General features: G+C 42.8%; 1 protein-coding gene across 1 annotated transcript in view; it reads right to left on the bottom strand.

Moving 5' to 3' along the window:
* The window catches only part of AChE-2 (acetylcholinesterase 2), a 158,441-nt gene extending 135,210 nt beyond the window's left edge, over positions 1-23,231 (bottom strand). Inside the window, exon 1 of the mRNA XM_069130240.1 lies at positions 21,546-23,231. Coding sequence (XP_068986341.1) covers positions 21,546-22,665 — 1,120 coding nt within the window. The 5' untranslated portion in view covers positions 22,666-23,231. The remainder of the gene's footprint in view (positions 1-21,545) is intronic.
* Between the last annotated feature and the right edge of the window lie 1,827 nt (positions 23,232-25,058).

A 25,058-nucleotide genomic window follows, 5' to 3' on the forward strand; every position in this document is an offset into this window, starting at 1 on the left:
AAGTCACCAACGTTCACATAACATTTTTTGCTTGGCTGTAACCCGGACAATAAATTGACAAAGTTTTGTTGTTGAATCAGATGGCTGCATATTAGAGATATTATGAGATATTATCAGAATTAAGATGTTAAGGTGATCATTGAATTTTTCATATTTCAACCTTGCTGTTGCTTTAGCGATAATAATAATTTGTTGCGTATTAAATGGAGAAATTATACCTACAATCAACGATTATTTTGTGCCTTGCTGGAAGTTGAAATATTTTTTAACCAGTTAGCTGTTCCGATCTCTTTGAAAAGTGTGCAGCTAGAACGTGTGGCGAAAAGTAAGCGATGACGAGTATACTCGTCAAGCAGAGAGTACGTGTGGCTGTTATAATATAGAATTAAGTTGTAAGGAAATGACTGTTTTATCTTGTAATTTCATTACTGTAATTACTAAATTGCAATGTAAATTGTAATTGTAAATCACACGCATGACGAGTATACTCGTCGTAACAGAAAATATTGCGTAAAAAGTTAAGTTGCGTAAAAGTTAGAATTTGCTGTATAAATTGCAATTTAATAACTACAATAAATTGCAGTACACTCGTCACTCGTCACGCAATATTTTATATCACGACGAGTATACTCGTCAAAAACAGCTAACTAGTTTAACGTCGGCGAAGTGCAATTGGTAATTACTGTAATTACAAAATTGCAATGTAAACAGAGAATTGTAATTGTGAATCAAACGCATGACGAGTATACTCGTCGTAGCAGAAAATATTACGTAAAAAGTAATTAGAATTTGCTGTATAAATTGCAATTTAATAACTACAATAAATTGCAGTACACTCGTCACTCGTCACGCAATATTTTATATCACGACGAGTATACTCGTCAAAAACAGCTAACTAGTTTAACGTCAGCGAAGTGCAATTGAGTGGAAAACGACGAGAAGAACGCATTAGGGTTGTCACGCTAATAAAGCCACGAGGAAATATACTTCAGATCCATAAAAAAAAGAATAATAATAACAAGAAACAAAAAAAGGAAAACGATTGAAACAATTTGTCGCCAGATTTACGATACATTTTTCACCAGCCAAATCGAATAAAGAAATTCCACATGGCGAAGGAGCTGAATAATCGAAGGAAACTCGAACGTGATCCAGGAGGGAAAACAAGTGTAAGAAAGAAAATTAATCAAACGATGGGGTTCTTTCGATCGCACGAAGGAGTCAATTAGAGGTTGGCAGACGTTATCGCTGCGATTCATCTCAATTTCTGTGGATGTGCTGGCCGATTTCGGCCCGGTCCACCAGCATCTGTTGAATCTGGCCTGCCGCCAAGTCTCGTCGAACGTGTAACTACGTTTACCTCTTGTTTCTTATGCGTCGACCTACCTAGCGTGCTGCATCTGACAGCTCGTGAACGCCGTGAAACTTTCGGATCAAACGATTATCGGGCAAATTGACTTAGCGGCGCGACAGAAGAGCGAAAGCTTCCGCCGGATGTTGCATTAACTGCCGGAAAGCAGATGGCGAGATGGAAAACTCTCAACGTGGCGAGATGCCGGATGGCTGTCGTTCGCTGACGATTTTCCATGCATTTGTTACTCCTTCGTTACGACACCAACGTAGACTCGTTCGAGTCCAGCCACGCAATTTATTTGCCAGATCCGACGCTGTGGGCAACTTCTTATACCTCGCGGTACAAATTCATAAGTACGAAGTCGTTAAAAATCGACGATAGAAACGGAATGTGAGACTTCGTGGCTGAAAGTAACGCGGAAATCAAAGATGACGAAACTGCGTCCGCTTGTGAGAAAATTCAGCTCGACAATTTGCAAAGTCTATTTGTGAGGTAGATTTGACCGATTTTCGGCTACAGAGGAACAGGCAATTGACAGGAGGATACGAAGATAAGTTGAGAACGAAGAATACAATTTTGTCGTTCGAGGCTCGTTTTAGAGAAAATAGAATTGGAATACGTCAGCGAAGAATTAAGTACACGCGTACGAGTCGAATTTCCAAATACGATTTCCTGAAAAACGAGACTCTAGAGGGGAAACTTCTATTCTACGTTTTCCACTTACGTTCGCACGTAGAATAACCTTCCATCGATTACCTACTCCCCTTCCAGCAGGGAATTAAAGAAATTCGCGCGCACTTTGCCAATTTTCCAACTCGATTTTCTCAAGAACCAACCCTGCCACGTAATTTCGTTACTCTTCATTGTCGTCTCATTTTCCGTCACGGAATATCCTCCAGCCAATTCGTACAAATGACGGTTCGCGAACGGTTCGCACGAAAAACCAACGGTGTTCCATAACGCGTTCTACCGTTCTGTGCGAAGCCAAAGATCGAGTTTCGAGACATCGAAGCTCAGAGGAGCGAAAAACGATTCCGCCGATTACGATTTTTCATCTTTTCACCACGATCGCGTGTTCCGAGATAAAGATCGAGAGAAAGTCGAAATTAGGCGTGAAATTGTAAGAGAACAGGGTGGTAAAAAGCGATGACAGAGGGACGTTCGAACAACGTGTTGCCAGTAGTTTGACGTCGTAGGGGGAAGAACTACGGATATACAGAGCTCGAGTGAGATTTCGACGGATGTCGATAACAATCGCGTGTGTTTTCGTTCGAAGGAACGTGGACCGAGCACTTGCGCGCGCCAGCACGTTGATACGTGGCACGCTTATCTATCGAATCGGCCAGCCGTCTTTGCCTTTGAAATCACGGAAACGATCTGGCGTTTGTCGTGCTCCGATTGACGGCCACTCACTCTGTCTCTCTTTCTTTCTCTCTGAGGAAACAATAGCAGCTGCCATTTACGACCCCCGTCGGAAAGTATCCAGCCGTCTTATATTAAAAATTTAATAACATACTCCTGGTTCCAAGAGAAAAGCAGTACAGATTGGTCGTAAATTAAAGCGTTAAGCGAACACGTCGATCAGGGTGATTTTGATTTTCCGCCTTGAGATTGCGAACGTCGTTTGCGAATCGAGAGGCTTTTTTGGAATTATTGTAGGTTATTATGTAGGTCAGTAGAGAATGTATAGGTGTCGCGTGTATTTGCTGATCAAGCAGTCGTATGGTATTTCTTATTCAAAATGAAAACAACTATGGAGGTTGTATTTATTATTAAATTGTGAATTTTTATGAATTTGGACGGCTGAAATCTCCTCCTAAAATTTTCTGCTTCCGATTTACAATCAAAATTGTACAGATTTCGAAATATGAATAATAGTTGATGTTACCATATTTAGGATTTCCATCGGTTAATTACAAACGTTTTGGCGGAGAAGCTTAGGTTAGGAAACGGTCGGCGCCATTGGGTTAACGAGGCGCCATTTTGTTGCATGCACGAGAACACCATGGGCGAGAAAATGGCGCGTTAGGGTATAAAATCAATTCAGAAAACTGGCTGTTTGCACAAATGATGGGAACAAGAAGCATACATATTCATGGGCCGCGCTACGCTGTCTGTCGCTAATCGTGTAATCCTAAATCACCTAATGGCTGCGCCAAACACAATCAACCCGCGATTGCGCGAAACAGCAACATACAACTCCGGACATTTATGTTAAAAAGCTTATACCATATGGACCGAGAATATCTCGTTCGTTGAATCGGACAATGAAAACCGTTTGTCTAGTTTACCTAACCCTACGTTCTATTGAACCGTTGGAATAATTAAAAATTGAATTGTTAAATTAAGAAATTTAAGAACAAAAACAAAAACGAGAAATCACAATTCTGGGATCGAAACAGGAGAAATGAAAATTGAGGAACGAAAAAGTTTCGCATGCTACGTTAGCTCAAAAACAGTGTACAATGGCTGCACAAAATATTGCCACGCCATTGTATTTATTGTACCATTTACGGACGAATTGATCAAACTCTGATATATTATACGTGTCGTGTTATCATTTAGCAACATTTTCGTACGATTGTGATGAAAAAAAGAGACACTTCGTTAGAGAATAAGGATACGTGCCAATGCTTGCCGTAGCCATATTGGTTTCTTGGAAAGTGAGGTTATGTACGGTAGCTCAAAAACAGTGTACAATGGCTGCACAAAATATTGCCACGCCATTGTATTTACTGTAGCATTTACGTACCAATTGATCAAACTCGGATATATTATAAGTGTCGTATTATCATTTAGCAACATTTTGGTACAATTCTGATAAAAAAAAGAGATATTTCGTTAAAGAATAAGGATACGTGCCAATACTTGCTGTAGCCATATTGGTTTCTTGGAAAGTGAGGTTATGTTCGTTTGGTATGCATGAGACGACGGTTAAGTCGATAATAGACGGGTGTTGCAGGAGAAAACGAAGATTGGAAAACGTCTGGTCGGATCGGTGATTAGCAACGAGGTTCGACTCCCTAGAGCGCAAAGTTTTTTCATCAAATTCCACCGCCGATTCTCTTCGGCGTGTGGAATCTCTCGTAAAAACCAAGCGGCACGCGGAGCCTCTAAAAAAATATATATGAATTTTCACCGCGTTCGAATCGGCCAGACTTCCTGATTGGAAAATCGAAATTCAAACAGGAAACTATAAAAAACTAAAAAAAGAAATTCCAACGTATAGCGACTCGCAACAAATCGACTCGGCGACTACGAAGATCGATGGAACTTTCGATAAAAAGCTCGGGCCTGCATGCTCTGTACTCTGATAGGAGAAAAAGTAGTTACGCCGCCTGCGGTTAGTAAAAAGTGGAAATGGTGCAAGAAACGAGAAATTTCGAGCGGGCATCGGAAAGCGAAACGATGGCAGAGCCCGGAACGCAGAGACAGCCGGCGGCCGGTAGGCGGAAAAACAAATCCATAATCGAAGGGTGACGGACGGGGTAGGAAATGGCAGGAACGCTGCATATTCGGAGGCAGGACCATGCAGCTGTCTGCGGATATATGAGCCAATGTATACTAACGAGGTAATCCCTGGCCACCTGACGTTCCAGGCCACGGCTATCGTCATACGCGTTCTGTTACGTGCTGCTAGTATCCTGATGCAGCAAAACGCCACAAGAATGATGCATCGGATCGTGAGCCGCTTTGGAATTCTGCCAATGATTGGCCGACACTCTCCTGTTATAGGCTTACGCTACGGCCAGAAAAGTACGTGTCACGTGCATATTTCTAACAACGCGTAGTTAGCAATCGTGCGCCGTTTTTCAATTAGCGCCAAACAAAAATCAATTTACGATTTTTCTGGTCTCCTACGGGATGACCGATCAAGTTGATGGCACGAAGCTCGCATCGATGGCTTGTTATTCCACGTTCGCTTCTCACGTTCTCGAGAATGTCTTACAAATTCCACGGTAGTTTGTGATTTAAAAAATACTATGTATACGTTTTTCTATGTTGTAGTTGTCTTTATCGGTGTTGTTGTAAAACTGCTTGCGGAAACCGTGCGCTGATCCCTTTCAGAAGCGTAAAGCGAGAGAAGTGGGGATCATGGTAAACTAGATACAATAAAGAGAAATATTATTTTTGACAAGTTGTGGATTTTTCTACGGCCTAAAGATACGGCGAGGAACTATTTGTCGCATAGAAAACTGTAAATTTCATATAAAAGTGGACGTACGATATTCGTCGAGTAAGCCATCGATGTGTGTGTATTCACAAAACAGGAAGAGAAGATCTTTGTAAACGTAGATTCTGATATTACAAGTAGATCGCAGGATTTTACGCACTTTAATGTATTTTTATAAAAACTACCAACGACCTAAGTAGAAATTCGTTTCGTGTATTAAATGTTATAATAAATTACACTAATTTGAACATTTTACATATATCTCTGTGTATTATACGCAATTGCCGGTACAATTTTGCAACTTCAAACTTCCCATGGATGAATAAAAATCTACAGTTTGATCGTTAATTTCGTAATCACAGGACGTTAATTTGATTATCGACCCTAAAGGGGAATTATGGTATTTTAAATGTGAAATGACTAAATCTCCTCTTTTTTTCTCTCTCTCTCTCTCTCTCTCTCTCTCTCTCTCTCTCTCTGAGTCCTCTAAGGATGCTCAATAAACGTGAGCTGACGCGTAGGACATCTCTGTCGCGTCCAACTACGAGCTAACGAAATTTCTATCCACGAGACCAACAAAATTCACGTGCCTCGAATTTCCATAATCACAAACCGATAAAGCCACCATCGATCGAACGAACGACTGGAAACGATTAGTTTTTGGGATACCGGAATTATTCATGAAATTTAAAAGGAAATCCAGAGACAGATTGGAGGATCGAATAGCTCCGAGAATTTTATGCCAGCTGAACAGTTAAGATTTCGAGATATTAAGACGACGAGGTAGTCAATAAGACGACGATAAGTGAGAAGAGGTGTTCCATGAATTTTAGATGCGAATTGCAAACAAAATCGCCATTTTCGTGGCTCGAGACTCGTCGGTTCCTTCGAGACTCAACGAGAATCAGGATAGTCTAGCAGCCATGTAATTCGCTTATCTGCCTGTTTATCGGTGATATTACGGCGGCGGTAGCTGCTGGAAAACGCCAGTGCGGCCGACTGTTTCCATTCGCGGGCAACGAACGCGGTAATAATCGTTGAAGATGTTTTTCAGACTGGAGCGCGAAAAAGAGAACACGAAGGGGAATTAAAAGATATTCAAACTTTTGAGAAAGATTTGTTAATGACTCGTTATTATCAGGTTAGCGATTATCAATTAACCACGCAGAAATATTGTTATCGAAACTTGATACGAGTGGAAACTGGCGATGACACTTTTCAGAGTGGGACGTGAAAACTAATAAGAAGAGGACAAGAAAGAAATTTAAGAACGTCCGAATTTTTAGGAAAAACTCGTTAATGACCCGTTATTATCAGGTTAGCGATTATCAATTAATCACGGAGGAATATCGTTATCGAAACTCGAGCGGAAGCTCGCGATGACATTTTTCAGAATGGAACACGAAACTTAATAAAAAGAGAGCAAGAATAGAAATCTGAGAACGTTCGAATTTTCTGGAAGCTTCGTTAATATTTCGTTATTATCAGGTTAGCGATTATCAATTAACCACGCAGGAATATCGTTATCGAAACTCGAGCGGAAGCTCGCGATGACATTTTTCAGAATGGAACGCGAAACTTAATAAAAAGAGAGCAAGAAAAGAAATCTGAGAACGTTCGAATTTTCTGGAAGCTTCGTTAATATTTCGTTATTATCAGGTTAGCGATTATCAATTAACCACGCAGAAATATTGTTATCGAAACTTGATACGAGTGGAAGCTGGCGATGACGCTTTTCAGAGTGGGACGTGAAAACTAATAAAAAGAGGACAAGAAAGAAATTTAAGAACGTCCGAGTTTTTAGGAAAAACTCCTTAATGACCCGTTATTATCAGGTTAGCGATTATCAATTAATCACGGAGGAATATCGTTATCGAAACTCTAGTGGAAGTTTGCAAAGTTGTTTTTTAGAATAGAACATGAAATCTGATAAAAAGAGGACAAGAAAGAAATTTAAAAACATTCGAATTTTCTGGGAAATCTCGTTAATATCTCGTTATTATCAAGTTAGCGATTATCAATTAACCACGCAGGCTCGTGTGCAAACTCGCGAAGTTGCTTTCCGGAATGGGACGCTAAACTTGCTAAAAACAGAGAGAAAAGAAGAAAAGGACTAGGAAACGCTCGCGTTTTTAAAATAAACCCTTTAATGACTCTTTATTACTAAGTCAACAATTATCAATTAATTACCGAGGAATATCGTTATCGAAACTCGAGTAAAAGTTGGCGAAACACAGGCGGCTCGTTCTCAGGAAAAAGAACTGCCGTAAATCCGCAATTAAACTTAAGCGAGCTAGTAAATTGTCACGTAACGTTTTACAGGAGATTCGTGATGTTCTGGAATCGCGTGCCGTGTCGCAACGACCAGGACCCCGTACTCGGGGAAAAATCAAATGCACGAACGCTTGGTGGAAATCGGAGCGTAATTACGCCCGCTCGTGTCGCGCTGATTTTTTCGCTCTAAACGCCTGATCATCGCGTTACAAGCCAAGGATTCGAGGAAACGCGAACACCGTTACGTGACAGATCAAATTTGCCGGCGTTATCGCATCTTGAGTCCCGAATTCCGCTTCTTCGAATTCGCAAACTTCCTGTTCCTTTTATTTTCAACGAGCACCGTACCCTAAGCCACACATTTTTGCACCATTTTTTAACATTGTAAAGATACTTTCGATATTCGACATTTCGGTTCTTGCAACGCACGTTTTTGTGCCATTTTCTCGTACCTCTTCGCGTCAAAGATTAATTCACGATCAGAGGATTTTGTCGACTTTTGTTCGTTTCTGCAGCGCGGCGTAAAATCTTTCGGACGATGGCTCACCGCGCGAACACCGAATGTCCACGTTTCGTAAAATTTCAGTTTTCACACGCAACACACTCGTCTGGTATCTCGGCTGTGTTTCTTTTTACTGTACAAAAATCACATTTATATCTACCTCGTAAATTTCTCAAAAATAATATTTCTGTTTACTGCGTTTAGTTGTACATTTTCATTTTACATTGTACACTCTTGTCGTTTCGAGCTCTTAAAAATAATCGATTCACAATTTCCGATCAATTTTGCAACAGCATTGAGAAAGACAAATGCAATGAAAGAGTATTTATTTATTTATTTAGAAAGCAGCATAGAATTTTCTAATCTGTTGTTTAAAACCATAAACAAATAAATATAGTAAAACGTGCAACGAGCCATCGACGTTTACATATTTCTGGAAGTGTATTTTGTTAAGAAAATGAATAGAACTGCAATTTTCCAAAGACGATGGAACAGTAGCGCGATTAATAAAAATACAAAGACTGGTGGATTTTTCAAGGATGTTCTCCAAGCGTGTTTCCCGAGTTTGTCGGCGTTTTAATCCGGGCAGTGTACACGAGAGCGGAGAAATCGCGGCAGCTGGCCTGGTTGTCGATATCAGATTAAAGGATCGAAGCGAGAAACCGACGCGAGAGAAGATTACATTCGCGTTGCGAGTGATACGAGGCCTGGTGGTGGGAAAAACAGGTGTAGCCGGTTTCAAAGAGGATGAAAACAGGGGAAAAAGGTAATTAACGAAGTGCCTTTCCCGCGGATTTCTTTATGGCGCTTCCAATTATCCGATGCGTCGCTCATAAGCTCAAACACCCGCTGTTCGTTAGACTTTCTACCTCGTAAAATCGCTGCATTTCGTTCCACATCTTCTCTTCTTTATCCGCCGCCGCAAAGAGCTACGATATTTTTGCATTTTCTTAAAGTACGCAGCCTGTAAAGTATAGGTGGAAAAAAGTTGTGTGCTCGAACTCGAATAGCCAAGGAAATTTTCGAATCGGAAAACTCGACCCAATTTCTCGGTGTCGATGACACGAGTCGTTAGAACGGAACGCGAAGAAATTTTTCCATGGCGCATAAAAAGTCGGCGTATGCGGTGGCTGTAGAAAGTATTAAGAGAGGAATAATTAATGAAGCCTACCTTCCCACGGAAACTCCCTTCGAGCCGCCTAATTACCTTCCTGCATCATTCATAAGCGCTCACTGCCGCGAAAACTGTTATTCCCGTGTAATTACGTCGCGTTGGTTAATCACATTACTCTGGACAGAAGTTGAACGTTAAGGAACAAAGTGGAGCATCGATCAGAAACACAGCGACGAAACGCCGCGAGAATTTTCCAAATATCTCACCTGTACACCGAGATATTAGCGCGTTAAGAGCCGTGCGGCGAAATAACGCGTGCAATTCACGTTTGCGTCCGAATTATTGACGAACGCGAATGAAGCGACTTATATATCGTTTGGCTGGCAGACTACGATTTGTTAGAAATTTATCGGAACGACAAATGGCTCGTAAAAGTCCGCAGCACGAATCAAAGAGCCGGTATGAATTTTCATGGCTTAGGAACGATTGGTTATCAAAGTAGTAAAAATACTTCGTAAAATTCTATGCAAATGGTGGAATAAATAACGACTACAAAAATGTCAAGCAGACCCTTCGTTGAGAAGCCAGTCGTGTGTATCGATCGAGGAGAATTAAACACGTTAAATGACTAAAAACATGTCAAGTGAATTGTTTTGTAATATAATAACGTTAAAGAGATCAGTCGTGTATATTGGTCGGAAAGAATCGCAGGTGAAACGTTGCGTTAAGGTAAAACGTTGGCCTTTAATGGGTTAAGGTACAACGTAATTGCCTAGTACCACGGGAGGAAATAGCTTCCTCAAAGATATGGAATTATAGAACAGAGCCTTTGAAAGACTCGGTCAGGCAAGTAATTAATAAGTGGTCGGATTAATTAGCGGAATGCACTTTTTCCAAGGATTCTTTCCCGATCTGTTTAATCATCCGATGGGCCCGTTAGAAACCCGATGATTAGTCGGAAAACTGGCTACAGGATATGCACGAGAGAATTCTGCGACGTCACACGAAGGCTAATTAGTGGAAATGATATTAATTAAAACCGCAGTGAAAACCGATATAAAGCCTGGGATTCCAGTGAACTTTTCTCGGTTTTCCTAACCCCGAATTGGATCTACAAGGGTAGTAGGGGTCTATTTCTTTTCTTCTTTCTGAACGTCTTCTCACTCCATTGGATCCCACTTCCCCCTTTTTTTTCCCCCACCTTCGATTTTCCCTCGTGAGAAAACTTTTTTCTGAGAAATTAATTTTTTAGAAGGTGGGAAAGACCATTTTCAGACAGAGAATATTTGGAAAAAATGAAACAGTGGAAATGGGATTCGAACCTGGGTGGTTCCAGTGGGAATCCAACGCCCAACGCGCTCCACCGCTATTCATTTATTTTCCGCATTATTACGTACATAAAGATTCATAATTCGGGCGAAATTAATACCAAATATCCGAGTAACTCCGAGTGAATTAAAAAGTCAATTTACCCGCATGACGAATGGCTGTGACCGCAGCAACGCTAACGTTATTTTATTAAACTGTATTCAGCCGCTCCATTGAAATATAAATACGCGTTTTAAGAACCAACTGAATTAAACAAGGGAAATTGGTAGCCTGAGGCCTGAAAGATTCATCGAAGCCCCTGGGCCGGAAAGGTCGCCCAGTGCAAGTCGGATAAAAGAAACTGCATAATGGAGGATCCGGAACGACCGAGGGTTAACACAGGCCTACCCTGCCAGGTGACCTTAACCCTTTGACGAACCATATCTCAAGTAGCTAGCTTCGTGGCACGGTGCCTTTCGGCTGTCTGTGCCTTAAAGCGGAACAACCGGATGGAAAGTGTTCGATACGCGATAAGGCACGTGTTTCTGCCCCCTTAACGTGTTAATTTCCCTGCGAAGAAATAGGAGAAAGAAAATCAGTCGAGCCTCAAGCCTTTAGATCAAAGTTAAATAGCAGGAAAATCACAAGCAACGAGCTAAGATTAGCGGTCTTTAACACGAAATGAAATAGAAACGTCGATTATCGTTGGCAAAAAATTACAAACGGATGATTGATAGCGTCTTGTAAAATTTTAAGAAACAAGATGATTTCTTCGTCGTTTTCTTGCGTAATTGCCAGCATATCCAACTGGCAATTTGTCCAGCGTAATTACAGCGTTGACTGGCAAAAACGCCTGTATCATTTCCACCGTTCTAACGACGTTAGTCTACAGCGGCTGTGCAAACGTACCTGTCGACGTCCTTCATGAACGTGTTATATGTGTTATACGAATCACACTGAAATTTCGAAGCTACCGTAATGACGCGACTATCATGATTAAGTCGGTAAAATTTTCAACAATTTTGCAGACGTATACAAACGTTATGGGATACTTAAAACGCAGTATATTAAGTATACATCTTGCAGAGATCACGAAAGTATTTCAACAGACGATCTTCAAAATATTAATTAAAGTCTCTGTATTCAGTGAGAGCGTCCTTCGCGCTTGTTACACGCTCAAGATGACTAGTCGTACCGTGTATTAATTTTCTAGCAAATATAAATTTGCAGCTTTCATATACAGGGTGAGTCACGAATTCTGATCGGTAGAGATTACTCTGTTATCAGCAGTTCGATCAAAAATGACTTTATCAGATATAGCCAGGTTTCAAGAGATCTTTAACACGATTATGTCAAACTTTTTGTCAACTCTTGCTTTTTCATCACCTTGAATTTTCTCCAAATAAACCTGTAATTTTTTACACCTCTCTGTTAGAGGATTTCAGATTAGACGAATTTGGTAAATATCATGACACAACACGTGTTAACTTTCTAGCAAATGTCTTACAGCTTTCGTATACAGGGTGAGTCACGAATTCTGATCGGTAGAGATTACTCTGTTATCAGCAGTTCGATCAAAAATGCCTTTATCAGATATAGCAAGGTTTCAAGAGATCTTGAACACGATTATGGCAAACTTTCTGTCAACTCTTGCTTTTTCATCACCTTGAATTTTCTCCAAATAAACCTGTAACTTTTTACACCTATCTGTTAGAGAATTTCAGATTAGACGAATTAATTTTAATAAACACGTGTTAATTTTTGTTCACCTGGGTCGGAGAAAGGTTAAAGAAATATCCTAATAGTTGAAAGAACTTTGTGTTACAAAGGAGTATCGTATGCTGCGCGTATTGTACGCGTTCCGATGTTGTTAATAGATCGAAAGTATCGATTCGACCTCTCGCGTTACACACGTATTTTCAACTGAGATTAAAATTTTCCCAATGTGATCTCCGCAATCGTATCACGTCGTGGTACCAACAACGTTGAACGAAATGTTTTATATTGGGCGCAATATAAGCGCATAAAAATGTTCTCTGGTAAGTGCAAGAATAGTTTTGCAAGCCAACGTATAACAACGTCGAGACTCTGACATGGACAACGACTTTCGACATTCAACGATCGCGGAATTCCTCTCGATTCGTCCAGGGAACGGCCTGATACCGACATCAGGCGACAGCAAGCTTTTAATTTGACGGGCGTTCGCGTGACATACCGCCCCCGTTGTTACCACGTTAATGAGACGCGGATCTTAATAAAAATTTGCCCTGTCGTGGCACCACGTCATAGCGTGCCAATCGTTGGCTTAACGACTGTGAACTTTACATTTCTACGGGTCTAAATTGTCCCCTAATAGTCTCGCGATTGATTCCCTGATTTCGTTGGTTGGGAAAGAGGCGGATAAAAAATATAGCACTGGGGAAAAAAAAGAAAAACAGGCTGATTTAAGATCGTTTATATGATTTTTAAGTGGGCGTCAGACTTACGCTAGCTGGCGTTATGTTCTGTTTCGGATCGAGGAATTTCGTTTCCACGTACATTTGACTTTTCCACCTCGTAACGAGGTAATAAATTATCTCGGAAAATTGAATATGAAATATACGTTTTCTCTTGGGTCCGGGCCGAGACGAGTTCGCGTCAACTTCGGGTTACATTTACCTAAAGTTGCTGGTAAATTATGCCGAGAAAACGAATACCAAAGGATTCTTGCGTGGTAGGTTTCAGACAGATTTGAATCGCGTTCGGGTTAAGTTTAAACCAAGTTTAGATTAGGTTTGCGTTAAGTTCGAATTAGGTTTGGCTAAGATCGGCGTTCAAGTATCAGAGTCAGTTTGATCGGTTTTATTTTTTATTTGTTTAGTCCCGTTGATCAACGGTAAATTACGGCGGGAGAAATTCAACGCTAGGAACTTGCAGGAAATTAAATTTTCGTTAGATCCTGGTTAATGCGCCGGTTTGACAAATTTTACGTCGCGCTACGTCTGGCTTTTTGACTCATTACGCGGCACTAAATTAACCCGGGAAAACGAACGTGCAACGTGGCCCCTCCGGGAATCGGCCGAGACATACGGTTCAATTAATTCGCGCCACGGCGATTAAATAATCTGCGATTAAGGAGGCGCCTTAAATTAAGGCAAGTTTCGCGGGACGGTGATAAATTTTTTACCGCGATAAATCCCACCATTGCCGTGTCTCTCGGCGGGATAGTTCCCATTATTCGAAATCCGTTTAACCACATTCGGACTAATACAGCCCGGTTGTAATATCGCGCTTCGAGTCGCCAAATCCTCTGGATTTATAGCTCGACTTGTAAATTACTGTTTTCCCTCGCGATAAATAAAGTTCAATAAAAAAAAAAGAGGGAAAGGAAAGGCAGAGAGAAAAAGGGAGGAAGGGAGAGGATAAAACGAACAAGTTCGAAGAGGTACGATTTTCCAATAAAAAAAAAAAAAGATCGACCTACTAGAAATATTGATAAAGGCAACGAAAAATTACGTGGAAAAAGAAATAAATGAAACGTCGTCATTGTTTAACTGGTATCGATGAAACGCGAAGTTTTTCAATGAACCGCGAGATATCTATCAATCATTGGGAAGCGATAAAAATTTGATCGCCACGGCTCTGCCACGGTGAATAACGTTTAAACAAACGTGCACCACCGGAGCTTTGACGTTTCGATATCGGATCGAGATTCGCTTGTTTGAATTTTAATTCGCGGCCCGATAGAAACGTCACTCGAAAACCTCACCCAATCACGATTTTTGCAAGCGCTTCCTTCGCAGCATGTATTTTCCAGATGTGTTTCGAGACATTTGGCCGATTTATCGTCTGAATCTTTTATTCCAATCGCCATTCCGTGCTACGATCAAAGAGATAGAAAGGAAAGCGAGAAGGAAAGGAATTTCACGGTGGACCTTGAGAATACGGTTTGCGAAACGTCAAACGAGAAAATCGGAATTTTCATCGTGAATATTCATGGAATCATCGCAGGCGACTTAATCGTCGAATGGCCGAGGCATCCTGCGCGGTACGTTCGCTGCTGTGTCACTGAAGACTCAACGATAAAGGCGACAGCACAAGTCTGGTACAACGCGGACGTCGCAGTAGTACGAGTCAACCTTCTCTCCGACGTCAACGAAATTCCTCGTTCTCGCGCGATTTAACTGCGTTTAACGAAGACCGCCGGTGGAAATACCTTTCGTACTTTTAACCAGTTAATAAATTCGTGAGTATTATCGCTTGAAATAAAAATGAGGATTCGTTAGTTTCTTTTGAAGTCGACAACGTCTCAGCGAAACGTTGCGTTTCTGGCTGCAAGAAAATTATGTAACCTTTGGCATTTTCTAAAAGTTCACCTATATTTAGGAGATGTACATCTTTAAATACGACTGATCGTTTCCATTTTACATTGTGTCATACTACGATACTTGTAGACACCATATAACATCGATATTAGAAAACCCATAAGAATGAACCTCCATATGAACAAAGGAAAAACTGCTGTCCTATACTTTTTATAATTTCATCATTCTGCTGTAACGTAATATAATTTCCAAGTAACGTAACGTATACGATCCACGACACTGTCTCTTATCTTTACAATCAAACGCTTGTAACTTTCTAGACGTGTATACGGTGTTCCATAAGCTACAATTCGGTTAATAAAATGGGACTCGTCTAATTTTCAGAATACGTAACATGTACAATCCATGACACTGTCTCTTATCCTTACAATCAATCACTTGTAAATTTCTGGACGTGTATACGGTGTCCTATAAACTATAATTCGATTAATAAAATGGAACTAGACTAATTTTCAAAGTACACGACACTGTCTTTTATCTTTACAATCGCCTGTAAATTTCTCGACGTATATACGGTGTCCTATAAACTATAATTCGATTAATAAAATGGGACTACACTAATTTTCAAAGTACACGACACTGTCTTCTATCTTTACAATCGGTTGTAAATTTCTGGACGTATATACGGTGTCCCATAAACTACAATTCGATGAATAAAATGGGACTCGTATAATTTTCAAAATACTTAACTTTCTGGACATGTATACGGTGTCCTTAATTATAATTCGGTTAATAAAATGGGACTCATCTAATTTTCAGAATACGTAACATGTACAATCCATGACACTGTCTCTTATCCTTACAATCAATCACTTGTAAATTTCTCGACGTATATACGGTGTCCTATAAACTATAATTCGATTAATAAAATGGGACTAGACTAATTTTCAAAGTACACGACACTGTCTTCTATCTTTACAATCGGTTGTAAATTTCTGGACGTATATACGGTGTCCCATAAATTACAATTCGGTTAATAGAATGGGACTCTACTAATTTGAAAGTACACGACATATTGTCTTTTATCTTCACAATCGATCGTACATTTCTGCACATCTATACGGAGATGCATGGGCGACAATTTTGTGAATAAAATCGACCCACCGCTCGGATGTTTTGGGGCGTGAATGGATATATCGTTGGCTGGCTAGCTAATGAGGATAGAAACAGTGACACGGGACATAATGATCGGCCAGTCGCCTCTAATTACTTCGTATGGCACTTTCCTCATAATTTCGTTTCGGTTAATGCCAGGCAAAGGGCGATGCATTATTCGGTTAATAGCAGCGGTATACGAATTTACGCTCGTATTATAATCCTACAGCTCGTTGATGTAATTATCGACTGCGGAACGGAGCGTCGTTTGATCTCGTTAACGCAACACGTCGTTTCATTTCCAAGGAACTTCCATCAAGAACCCTATCGTTATTCCCCGCCCTCGGATACCTAGAAACGAGTCGATCCAATTCGTCGAAACGTTCGCATCTATCGTTTTATTTTTCATTTCGCTTTTGTTTCTTTTTTTTTTTTTTTTTTTTTGAGGGACCACGCAACCAAAACAAAAAAAATAGAGAAATGAAAAAATAAAAAAAAAACAGGGAGATTTTTTAAACAGCGAACTCTATGGTCGCTCCGCATACGGAATAAAATGTAAATAGAGGTGGCAACGACAGGAACTGCCAGTTTTTTCCGGAACGAGAAGAGAACCGAAAAAACGACTACTCTGTCTCCCCTCTCTCCATTTTTCCCCTGTTTTTTATTTATGTAGATTGCGAAACGCTGAAAACTACGGCGCTCGCGGACGCGCCGGGTCAAGGGTGAGTCACTTTCGCTTCTCACCCTTGCCGAATTTCCAACGCGACGATTTCAAATAAATCCCTCGCCCCCTGTCGCGCTGAATTATCCGTCTACCTTGCCGCTCGTTCCGCTAATTCCAACAAATCATTCGCTGGTGCAAAGAAAAAGGGAAAAAGCCAACGTCCATTCACCCCGTTCGGACGTATCGGAGGAAGAATACGCCGGGGAAAAAATTCCCTCGTAAGAGATCGGACGAGAGAAAAAGAGAGGAAAAGGGAAATGTTTCAACGGATACACGGTATTCCGTGTCCCGTTAAAATTCAGACGATGTCGCGGGAAAGTTAGTTAAGAAGCAGGAAACGAGGACGGAAGGATAGGGTGCGCGAAGAATTTGAATCCGGCTCGCTAGATTTTGCAAAGTTGGCGCAAGTTACGCGCCGCCAAACAGAATTGCACACGCCATGAAAACACGCCATGTTCCATCGTAACTTCGTCGCACCGTGAAACACCCCGCTGTCCCCTTAATTTCCCGGATGGCGGAAGATTAATTAAACAAATCCCATTTTCAATTTTCTGTTCACCCGAAGTTCAACCCTCGGCTCTGTCCTGTTGTTTGTATTCGTTGGCGCGCCAGTTCCCTCGGCCAACGGACCCCAAACTCGTTTCTTCGACCAAGGTTAAAGTGATACACCCCGTAGATTGTACAAAGTCTTGTTCATCTTTGGTTCGTCCGATGTACTTTTCTCAGGCATCGAATATTCTGCCGGAGGAATATTCTTTTTTTCATATTCGTACAATTTTCAAAACAGCACTGGAACAGGTTGCACGTCAAGTTCTTCAATGTCCAGTCGTTGATCTCTGGGTCACAGACAGGCGAACAAACTGGCAAATTTATTTATTTATTTCTATATCCATCGACACGACGAGTCAGCTAATGTAAAAAGAAAAGTGCAAAATAAAAGACGATAATCTGTACGGACAGACAAGCACTGTTATATATTTTCTGCAATATTTTGATTTTAATGAAATTAATAAAATAATTTTTCTTGCGTATTTCCCAGGTAAAATAAAGAAGTGGAACTTCTGCTATATCGTCTATGGTTTCTCATATTATTATCTCACGGACCCATAAAAATCCACCGTCTAATCTAATCACCGCTAACTAACACTTGCCACATTCGCCTGTTAAAATATTATTTAGATCGTGGAAATTGAATTTTGAAAATACACCACACTTCGGTTACGTTACAGGTACGATGATCGCTCACGCTAATTTCCCTGCACGGCCGGGTCTTGATTAGTAGTCCGGTTCAACTTGACGTAAGCTAGAATTAGGCTAAGGGTTAGGCTGACTCAGATTCGAGCCGCGACGTTAGGATCAAGTTAGGTTGTCAGGTCTGAGCTACAAGATTAAGACTTGCTTACAACGCCTATAATCAAGTCGATCTGCGTTAGATCGAAATCAGAATATCGAGGCTCGATTGGAATTTACGCTACGGTAGGAGCCGAGTCTTTACAACTCCTACATGTTAAATTACCTTAAGGCAGGACCTTACGTGTTAAATTGAAACTAGCGAATTAAGATTCGGAGCTGGCATGTTAGGATAGAGTTAGCGTGTTAGGTCAAAGTATGACATTAAATTGGATGGGAAAGCTGGGCCCTATTTACCTGGTCCGAGCTGAGTCCTTCAGTCTAAGCTACAGCTACAATCTGATGTCACGCCTAGGAGTTAGCGTGTTTGGCCTGAGTCAGATGATTTTAGATGTAAGACGCTACGTTCCGTTAGGCGGAGGCGTTAGCTGTTCAAAGTGTCAGGTGAATTGTTATTTGAATTAGGATATCTACATATTCCTGGCGGAGATAAATGTGCGCGCCCGAAGGGCACAGTCGTGAAATTGCCACGTTCAATCCGTTCACCAAGATACCGTTAAGCGGTTCGGCATTAGAGCGACACTCAATTGTCAGTTGCAACGTGAATTTGCACAGGTGTCAGGCGCAAGATATCATATCGAGCGAGACTCTGAATGGGTGAAATTGCTGATGCAGGTACGCGTATATCGTGATGCGTCACACCGATTCTCGACTACGTGAAATGAATTCGGCTCTATTTCGCCGATAATCTATCGCCAAGACTATCACTTCCATCAGCTTATCCAGGTCTTTTCTATCGCATGTACGGACTGTCTCATTGGCCTGGTGCTATACCAGAAAATCATTTATCGACCACGCTGAATGAAATTGCACCGTGCTAGTCGGTTCCATAGCTCGGTACAAGTGTTTATCGACTATCGTTATCTCTCATGCTAAGGATATTTGTTGTTATTGTTGAAGCGGTCACCGCTTCTAAGAAAACTCTACATCTGGTCTTTTTAGCTTTCTCAGGCACTGAAGCCATCGACAGCGTGTAGACGACAGACTGGGACGAAGGCAAACCATAGACAGGCGACGATAGCTTCCGGGTTTTCAGTTACAGGGTAACACTGGTGGCGCGTGGATCTGGACCAGCTCAAATTATATTCCTACTTGTACTTACACTTCTGTATTAAAATATATTTTCTACTTTACGATTTATCCACGCGTTTCTCTCTTTGTATATTTAATAACCTCAACAGTTATTTTTATCGTTAACGAACAACGATCACAGCAACAGGCTCGTGAAACTAAGAGGGCTGTACGTCGAAGCAGCGGCTGACAAAACGTGCAAGAGACTACTTTGGGGAAGAACAGGTATTTTAATGCGGTGGTATTTTTGCGTGACCAATGAGATCGCTCAGTTTCATTTCATTGAAAATTATAGGCCAGGTTTGGTAAAGGTACAACTTTGCTTACGAGCAACGTCTCGACTCGAGCGTGGCACAAGATTTTAATGAAACTTTGCAGATATATCCGACTCTTATCTTTTTCATCGGCGATCATTTACATTTTGGTGGAGGTGAAAACGAGTCTTAAAGTTGAGGTCGAACATAATATTTTCTGAGATATCTTGGAAACTGTTAGAGATAGCGCCATATCGTAGATAAATCTCGTTGTTTTTGAACGAGGAATATGACCACTGTGTACACAGGTTTTTAAAAAGTCCGTTTGTTTAAATGTTATATTAAAAATCGCCACTTGTTCGTTAATATTTCCCGTAAATATTTATCGATCTTCGTGGTAAATTTGTTTGAATTTCAATTCTGCTTTCGAGTTTTACTTTTGAAAGGAGAAAACAGGTTACACTGATTTCGGGGAAGAGAACGATTCCCACGATATTTTATGTGGTCCAGCTAATTATAGCTGCAACCTACGCGTTTCCAATTACCGCAAGCTCGACTTCTCCGCACTTTTTCTCACTGTGTGCGGCAAGAACTCAGCACCTACGTAGCAATCGACGTGGAGCACGATCGCCCTGCTCGTGAACGTTACAAAGACAGAAATCCGAAGAATCGAACTAACGAATCGTTTTAAAGAAGCGCCGAAGAGCGAGCTAGATAAGTCTGATTCATCATTTTACGACTAAGACTTCAAGGACAGGATACAATTTATCAGACTTTGCCCCTTTCATCCCCGTGGAAACGGAGCGCTCGATCAACTCGATTAAATCATTTAACGTCGAAGAAGCTTTTTTTCTCGCAATCTTAGGCGACCGTATGATTCTTCTTCTTTTTTCTCTTTTTCTTCTTCCAATTGAAACTCGCTATGCTAACAGGTTTCCCGTCCCTCACGGCTGCAGGATCAAATATTCCGAGAGCAGCTTGAAATCGTCGCGAATAACGGTGTGATTTATGATCCGGCGAGCAATCATCGAGCGCTGCCGCGCTCAACTTCTCTCGCGGGCGAGAAAAAGACGAGAAAAGAAGCGTTCGATTTAAAGCAGGGACACGACGAAGACAAAACGAGCAGAAGAGTTACTTAATTACCTCGACTCGCTGCAGCGAAAAACTGCCATTAACGAACTGTTCCTCGGGCCAGCAATCGACGAGTCTCTCGGCTCGTGCTTTTCGCCTGTACAGATTCTCGGACCTAACTCGAACCGAGCCGCGATAAAATCGTCACCATGTAACGACGAGGCAATCGCGCAAGCACCGTCAACAGGTTCCGTTTGCTGGTCGGACGCGATTTAGAGAAGTTGAAAGTCGCTAGAGCTCGTCTTCTGACGACACCGACCACCAACAACCATAAAGTTCGCCGCATAGATTTCTGAATGCGGCTAAAAGACTCGGTCAATCTCGACCACGCGAGGAAACCTATCGAGCCGAGGTCCCAGAGGCATTTAAATCGCGGAAGGTTAATTAGGTAGAGTGGGTCGCGTTTAAAGATTGCGAAATAATTTCTCGAGGCTTTTGCATCGCGCGACGCAGCTTTTCATTAAACAGAAAGGCGGATCACGAGCCAATAACGAATAGCTATCCGCATTATCCAACGACAATACACCGGAACCATTGTTCCCAGCCGACGCGGCTGGTCGGTCCGGCTCAACGGTATTTTACGTAACGAACGTTTCAAACCTGTCCGACTGACGTTTCCACACGAAAAAAACTCTCTGCGAACAGCGTTACTCTATCGATTCGAGCTTGTTCCAGTGTATCGTCCTCTGATCACCTCTGCGGCGACGCACGAAACAACCGGTTTCGCTGATACGCGACACCGGTACGTTAACTGACAAACATCGACTTACCCTCGTTCTTGTTGTTCCCGATGAGAATCTCCGTGTCCTTGAAATCGGCCTCCCTGAGAAGATCCAGAGGATCTTTAGGTAGGAAGATTCCGTCGATGGTGGGCGCCGATGGGAAGCCTAGGATGCCCCAGTAGCTGTTCCACTGTTGGACAGAGATGGTCTTGGCGTCCACGGACCTCATGCAGGCCATCACCCTGGCAGGATTCTCCTGAAGCATGGTGGAGTTGCAGCCACAGTCGTCGACCAGTATCCTGGCCACTTCGTTCGCTTTCTCCCCGGTCATGTAGCTCCATGGAGCGTTCAAAGTGCCACTCTGGAGGATTCCTCGGCGGACCAGACCGCGAGTCACCGGAGAGATCAGGTGCAGAGACACGGAGCTGCCTCCAGCGGACTCGCCAAAGATGGTGATGAGGTCAGGATCGCCTCCGAAGGCCGCCGCGTTGTCCCTGAGCCATCTGAGCGCCAGAGCCTGATCCCACAGACCCATATTGCCAGGAGCCTCTTCACTGTTGGTGAAATGTTTGTTCAAATAGAGAAACCCAAAAGCGCCAACTCTGTACTGCATGGAGGCGATGATGGCGTTGCTGGTGACTGCCATGATGTCCGCGTCGTAGACGTCCAGGGTAGCGGTGCCGCTCATGAAACCACCTCCATAGATCCAGACCAGAAGCGGCAGGCCGTTCTTGTCCCCGTTGTTCGGTGGCTCCGAGCCCTTGTGTCTCAGTCGAAACTTCTGCGGCACCCAGATGTTCAAGTACAGACAATCCTCGGAGATGTTGGTGTTGGGGTTCCACATTTCCTCCCCTGGAAAACCAGGGAAGTACTCGTACCTCTCCTGGTAGCAGCTGTTGGGCAGCACAGTGGCGTTCAGGATTCCGTGCCACGGTTCTATGGGCAGCGGCTTTCTGAATCGAAGCGGCCCTATCGGAGGCTTGGCGAAGGGGATTCCATAGAATATGTGAACCTCCTTGTCCAGTATCGTACGGGAGAATCCGCGAACCAGGCCGCTGGTGGTCTCCACCACCTTGAGATCGTTGTGCACGTTGTTCCTCTGCGCGGACACGTTCGCCCTGACGGAACTTGAGCAGAGGAGAAGAAGCAGGAACGCGAGGTTCGTCATCGTGGTTGGCTCCGCTGTAGAGAGTTTCGTGGAGCACACCTGCCGAGAGAGACTCAACAAGTTAGCGAGTGGGGGACCGGCCGTGGAGCCGGCTTTTGCGCGGAATCCTCTCCGTTCGCCTCCACTCTCTAACCACGCCGTCTCCCCGTGTCTCGCGCTACCTCTGTGCCTGTCTAATTCACCGTGACCTTTTCAAGCATACGCACCGATCAACTTGCACACGCACGCGCGTTCGATATCACCTTTTTCTTTTTTCTTTCTTTCCTTTTTTTCACCTTTTTTCCAGTCCCGGTCCAAATGTCTCTTCTTCTAGTCGCGCTCTTCCTACAAGTGGCAACGAAACACGCTCTACGCGGCTACTACCGTCGTCGATCACACTCTGCTGAAGCAGGAACCCTGTTGTGTGACTGGCCGTGATGGCGCGAGTCGCCAAGGACACACGACTGCGTCGCGAAAAGACAAACAAAGAGATCGCGCGCAGATCGAGGCGGGCAGAGGGTAAATTTTCGCGCGGCGGCCGGCGAGCCGCGTTGCACGGGGTCGACTGATGGAGGCAGTAGAGGTGGCACAGAGTCGAGGTGCGCCGTTGGCTGGTAGTGGTGGCGGACACGATCGTGGTGGTGGCACTGGTGGATGTGGTGGTGGTGGAGTGTTGGCGCACGCCTCGCTCCCGTACATAGCGATGGCCATTCGATTCTCTTCCCGGTAACTTCTCCGGCAATTTCATCCTTCAAACATCTCAGTCCCCTTCGACGCGCCTACGTCTTCTAACGAACTTCAACAACTTCTCGGTCGAATCTTTTCCTACGCTATCTCCAGGGTTGCACCGAGGTCTGAAAAGACCTCCATGATTTTATGATTTTCGCGGAGATCGAAGAGGATTGTGCACGATGGCCCGTGGCGACTTGCTTCCACGTTATACCCATCGCTAGGTGCATGCATAGGCAGGTCGATCCTTGAACGCTGTCCTTGTTCGTTTGTCTATCTACACGCCCTCGTAGTTTCAATCTCGTTCTTCCGTCCCATAATCAGCCAGCAATCCGAAGAAATCGCATCCCTTCGGTCGGGTCGACTCGACGCGGTCCGTTAACGAACGATACCCGAAAATAGAAATTTCGCGGTGGAAATAAAAGAAAGTAAAATCAGGCGGCTCTCGCTTCGGCGTCTTCTTCGGTGTTCCTGCTCCGCTACGGCTGAATTAAAATTCAGCAGACGACGAATGTGACAGGGCAGACGCAGACCTGGGACTTGCAAACGTTTTCCAAAACGTTCCAAGCGTTCTTAAATTATTTCTCTTTTCGCCAACGTAATACACCGATAAAGAATCCTCGCAATAATTCACCGGAACCGCTAGAGACGAGAGCGGTAAATCTTCAGTTCCGCCGAGTACCTTTCAACGCGTTCTACATACTTTTGAAGCATTTCGAGGAAAAAAAGGAAAGAAAATAGAAGAAATTAATTGCCGGCAAAGTTTCTCTTCCGCGATTGTCCAAAAAGCGACGTAAAAAGCCGGAACAAGGTGTCCTATCTCCGACCCTAGTTTTCACCCTTCGTGTAGGCAACCGAAACGATTCTATTTCGTCGCAATATGGTCGCCTTAATTCCGTCCTTCATCCTCCGCCACCCTCGAGGGAAGCAGCTCGAAGAAACCACCCTCGTCAGACCCATCAAACGGAAAGATCCTGTTAAAATAATTCCAGCATTAGTATACAGATAACATCGGACAGAAACACACTGGTTTCTAAGAGGATCCGAATGAAATTCGAGAAATGGAAAAGACAAAGGATATAAAACTCCGCGATTTTTAATCGTCGTCGCCAATATCTCCAGGATGAGTTCTTTCATGACATCTGAGCGCACCCTGCACGCGTTGGATTCTCGTTCGAACGTTCAGTGACGTACAGTGACTCGCACGAGTATCCCTACACTTGCCATATTAAAGTTTCACGTGCAGGTTGCGCGTGTCGCAGGAAACATTTTCATATTTCAATAACGCTCTAATGAAACGCGACTGTCGCGAGATTAAATCGGGAAAGTTTCAATGCAATCTGAAAATGTACGTAAACGTCGCAAGATGTTTACAATTACGCAAACTTACGTTTAATGAAAAATCAGTATACCGTACGAATGGTCACCACTGGCGTATAAAAAGCTACTTAAGAACACAGTGGATAATCGAAATACCTTTTTCTGATCTCTGCAAATTAATATACCTGTACCAAATATCTTGGTTTAATCTAAAAATGTATCTAAAAATGTATCTAAAAATGTATCTTGCTACTCAGGTACGCGTTTTCAGAGTATGGTAAAAATATTTCATCGATGAAACCATAACTGAGACGGGATATAAAATGAAATTTCAAGACGTTTCGTACAAAGCGAGTAATATGTTG

The sequence above is a fragment of the Bombus flavifrons genome, chromosome 16 (assembly GCF_040668555.2).
Source record: "Bombus flavifrons isolate JBK064 chromosome 16, iyBomFlav1_principal, whole genome shotgun sequence".
NCBI lineage: Eukaryota > Metazoa > Arthropoda > Insecta > Hymenoptera > Apidae > Bombus > Bombus flavifrons.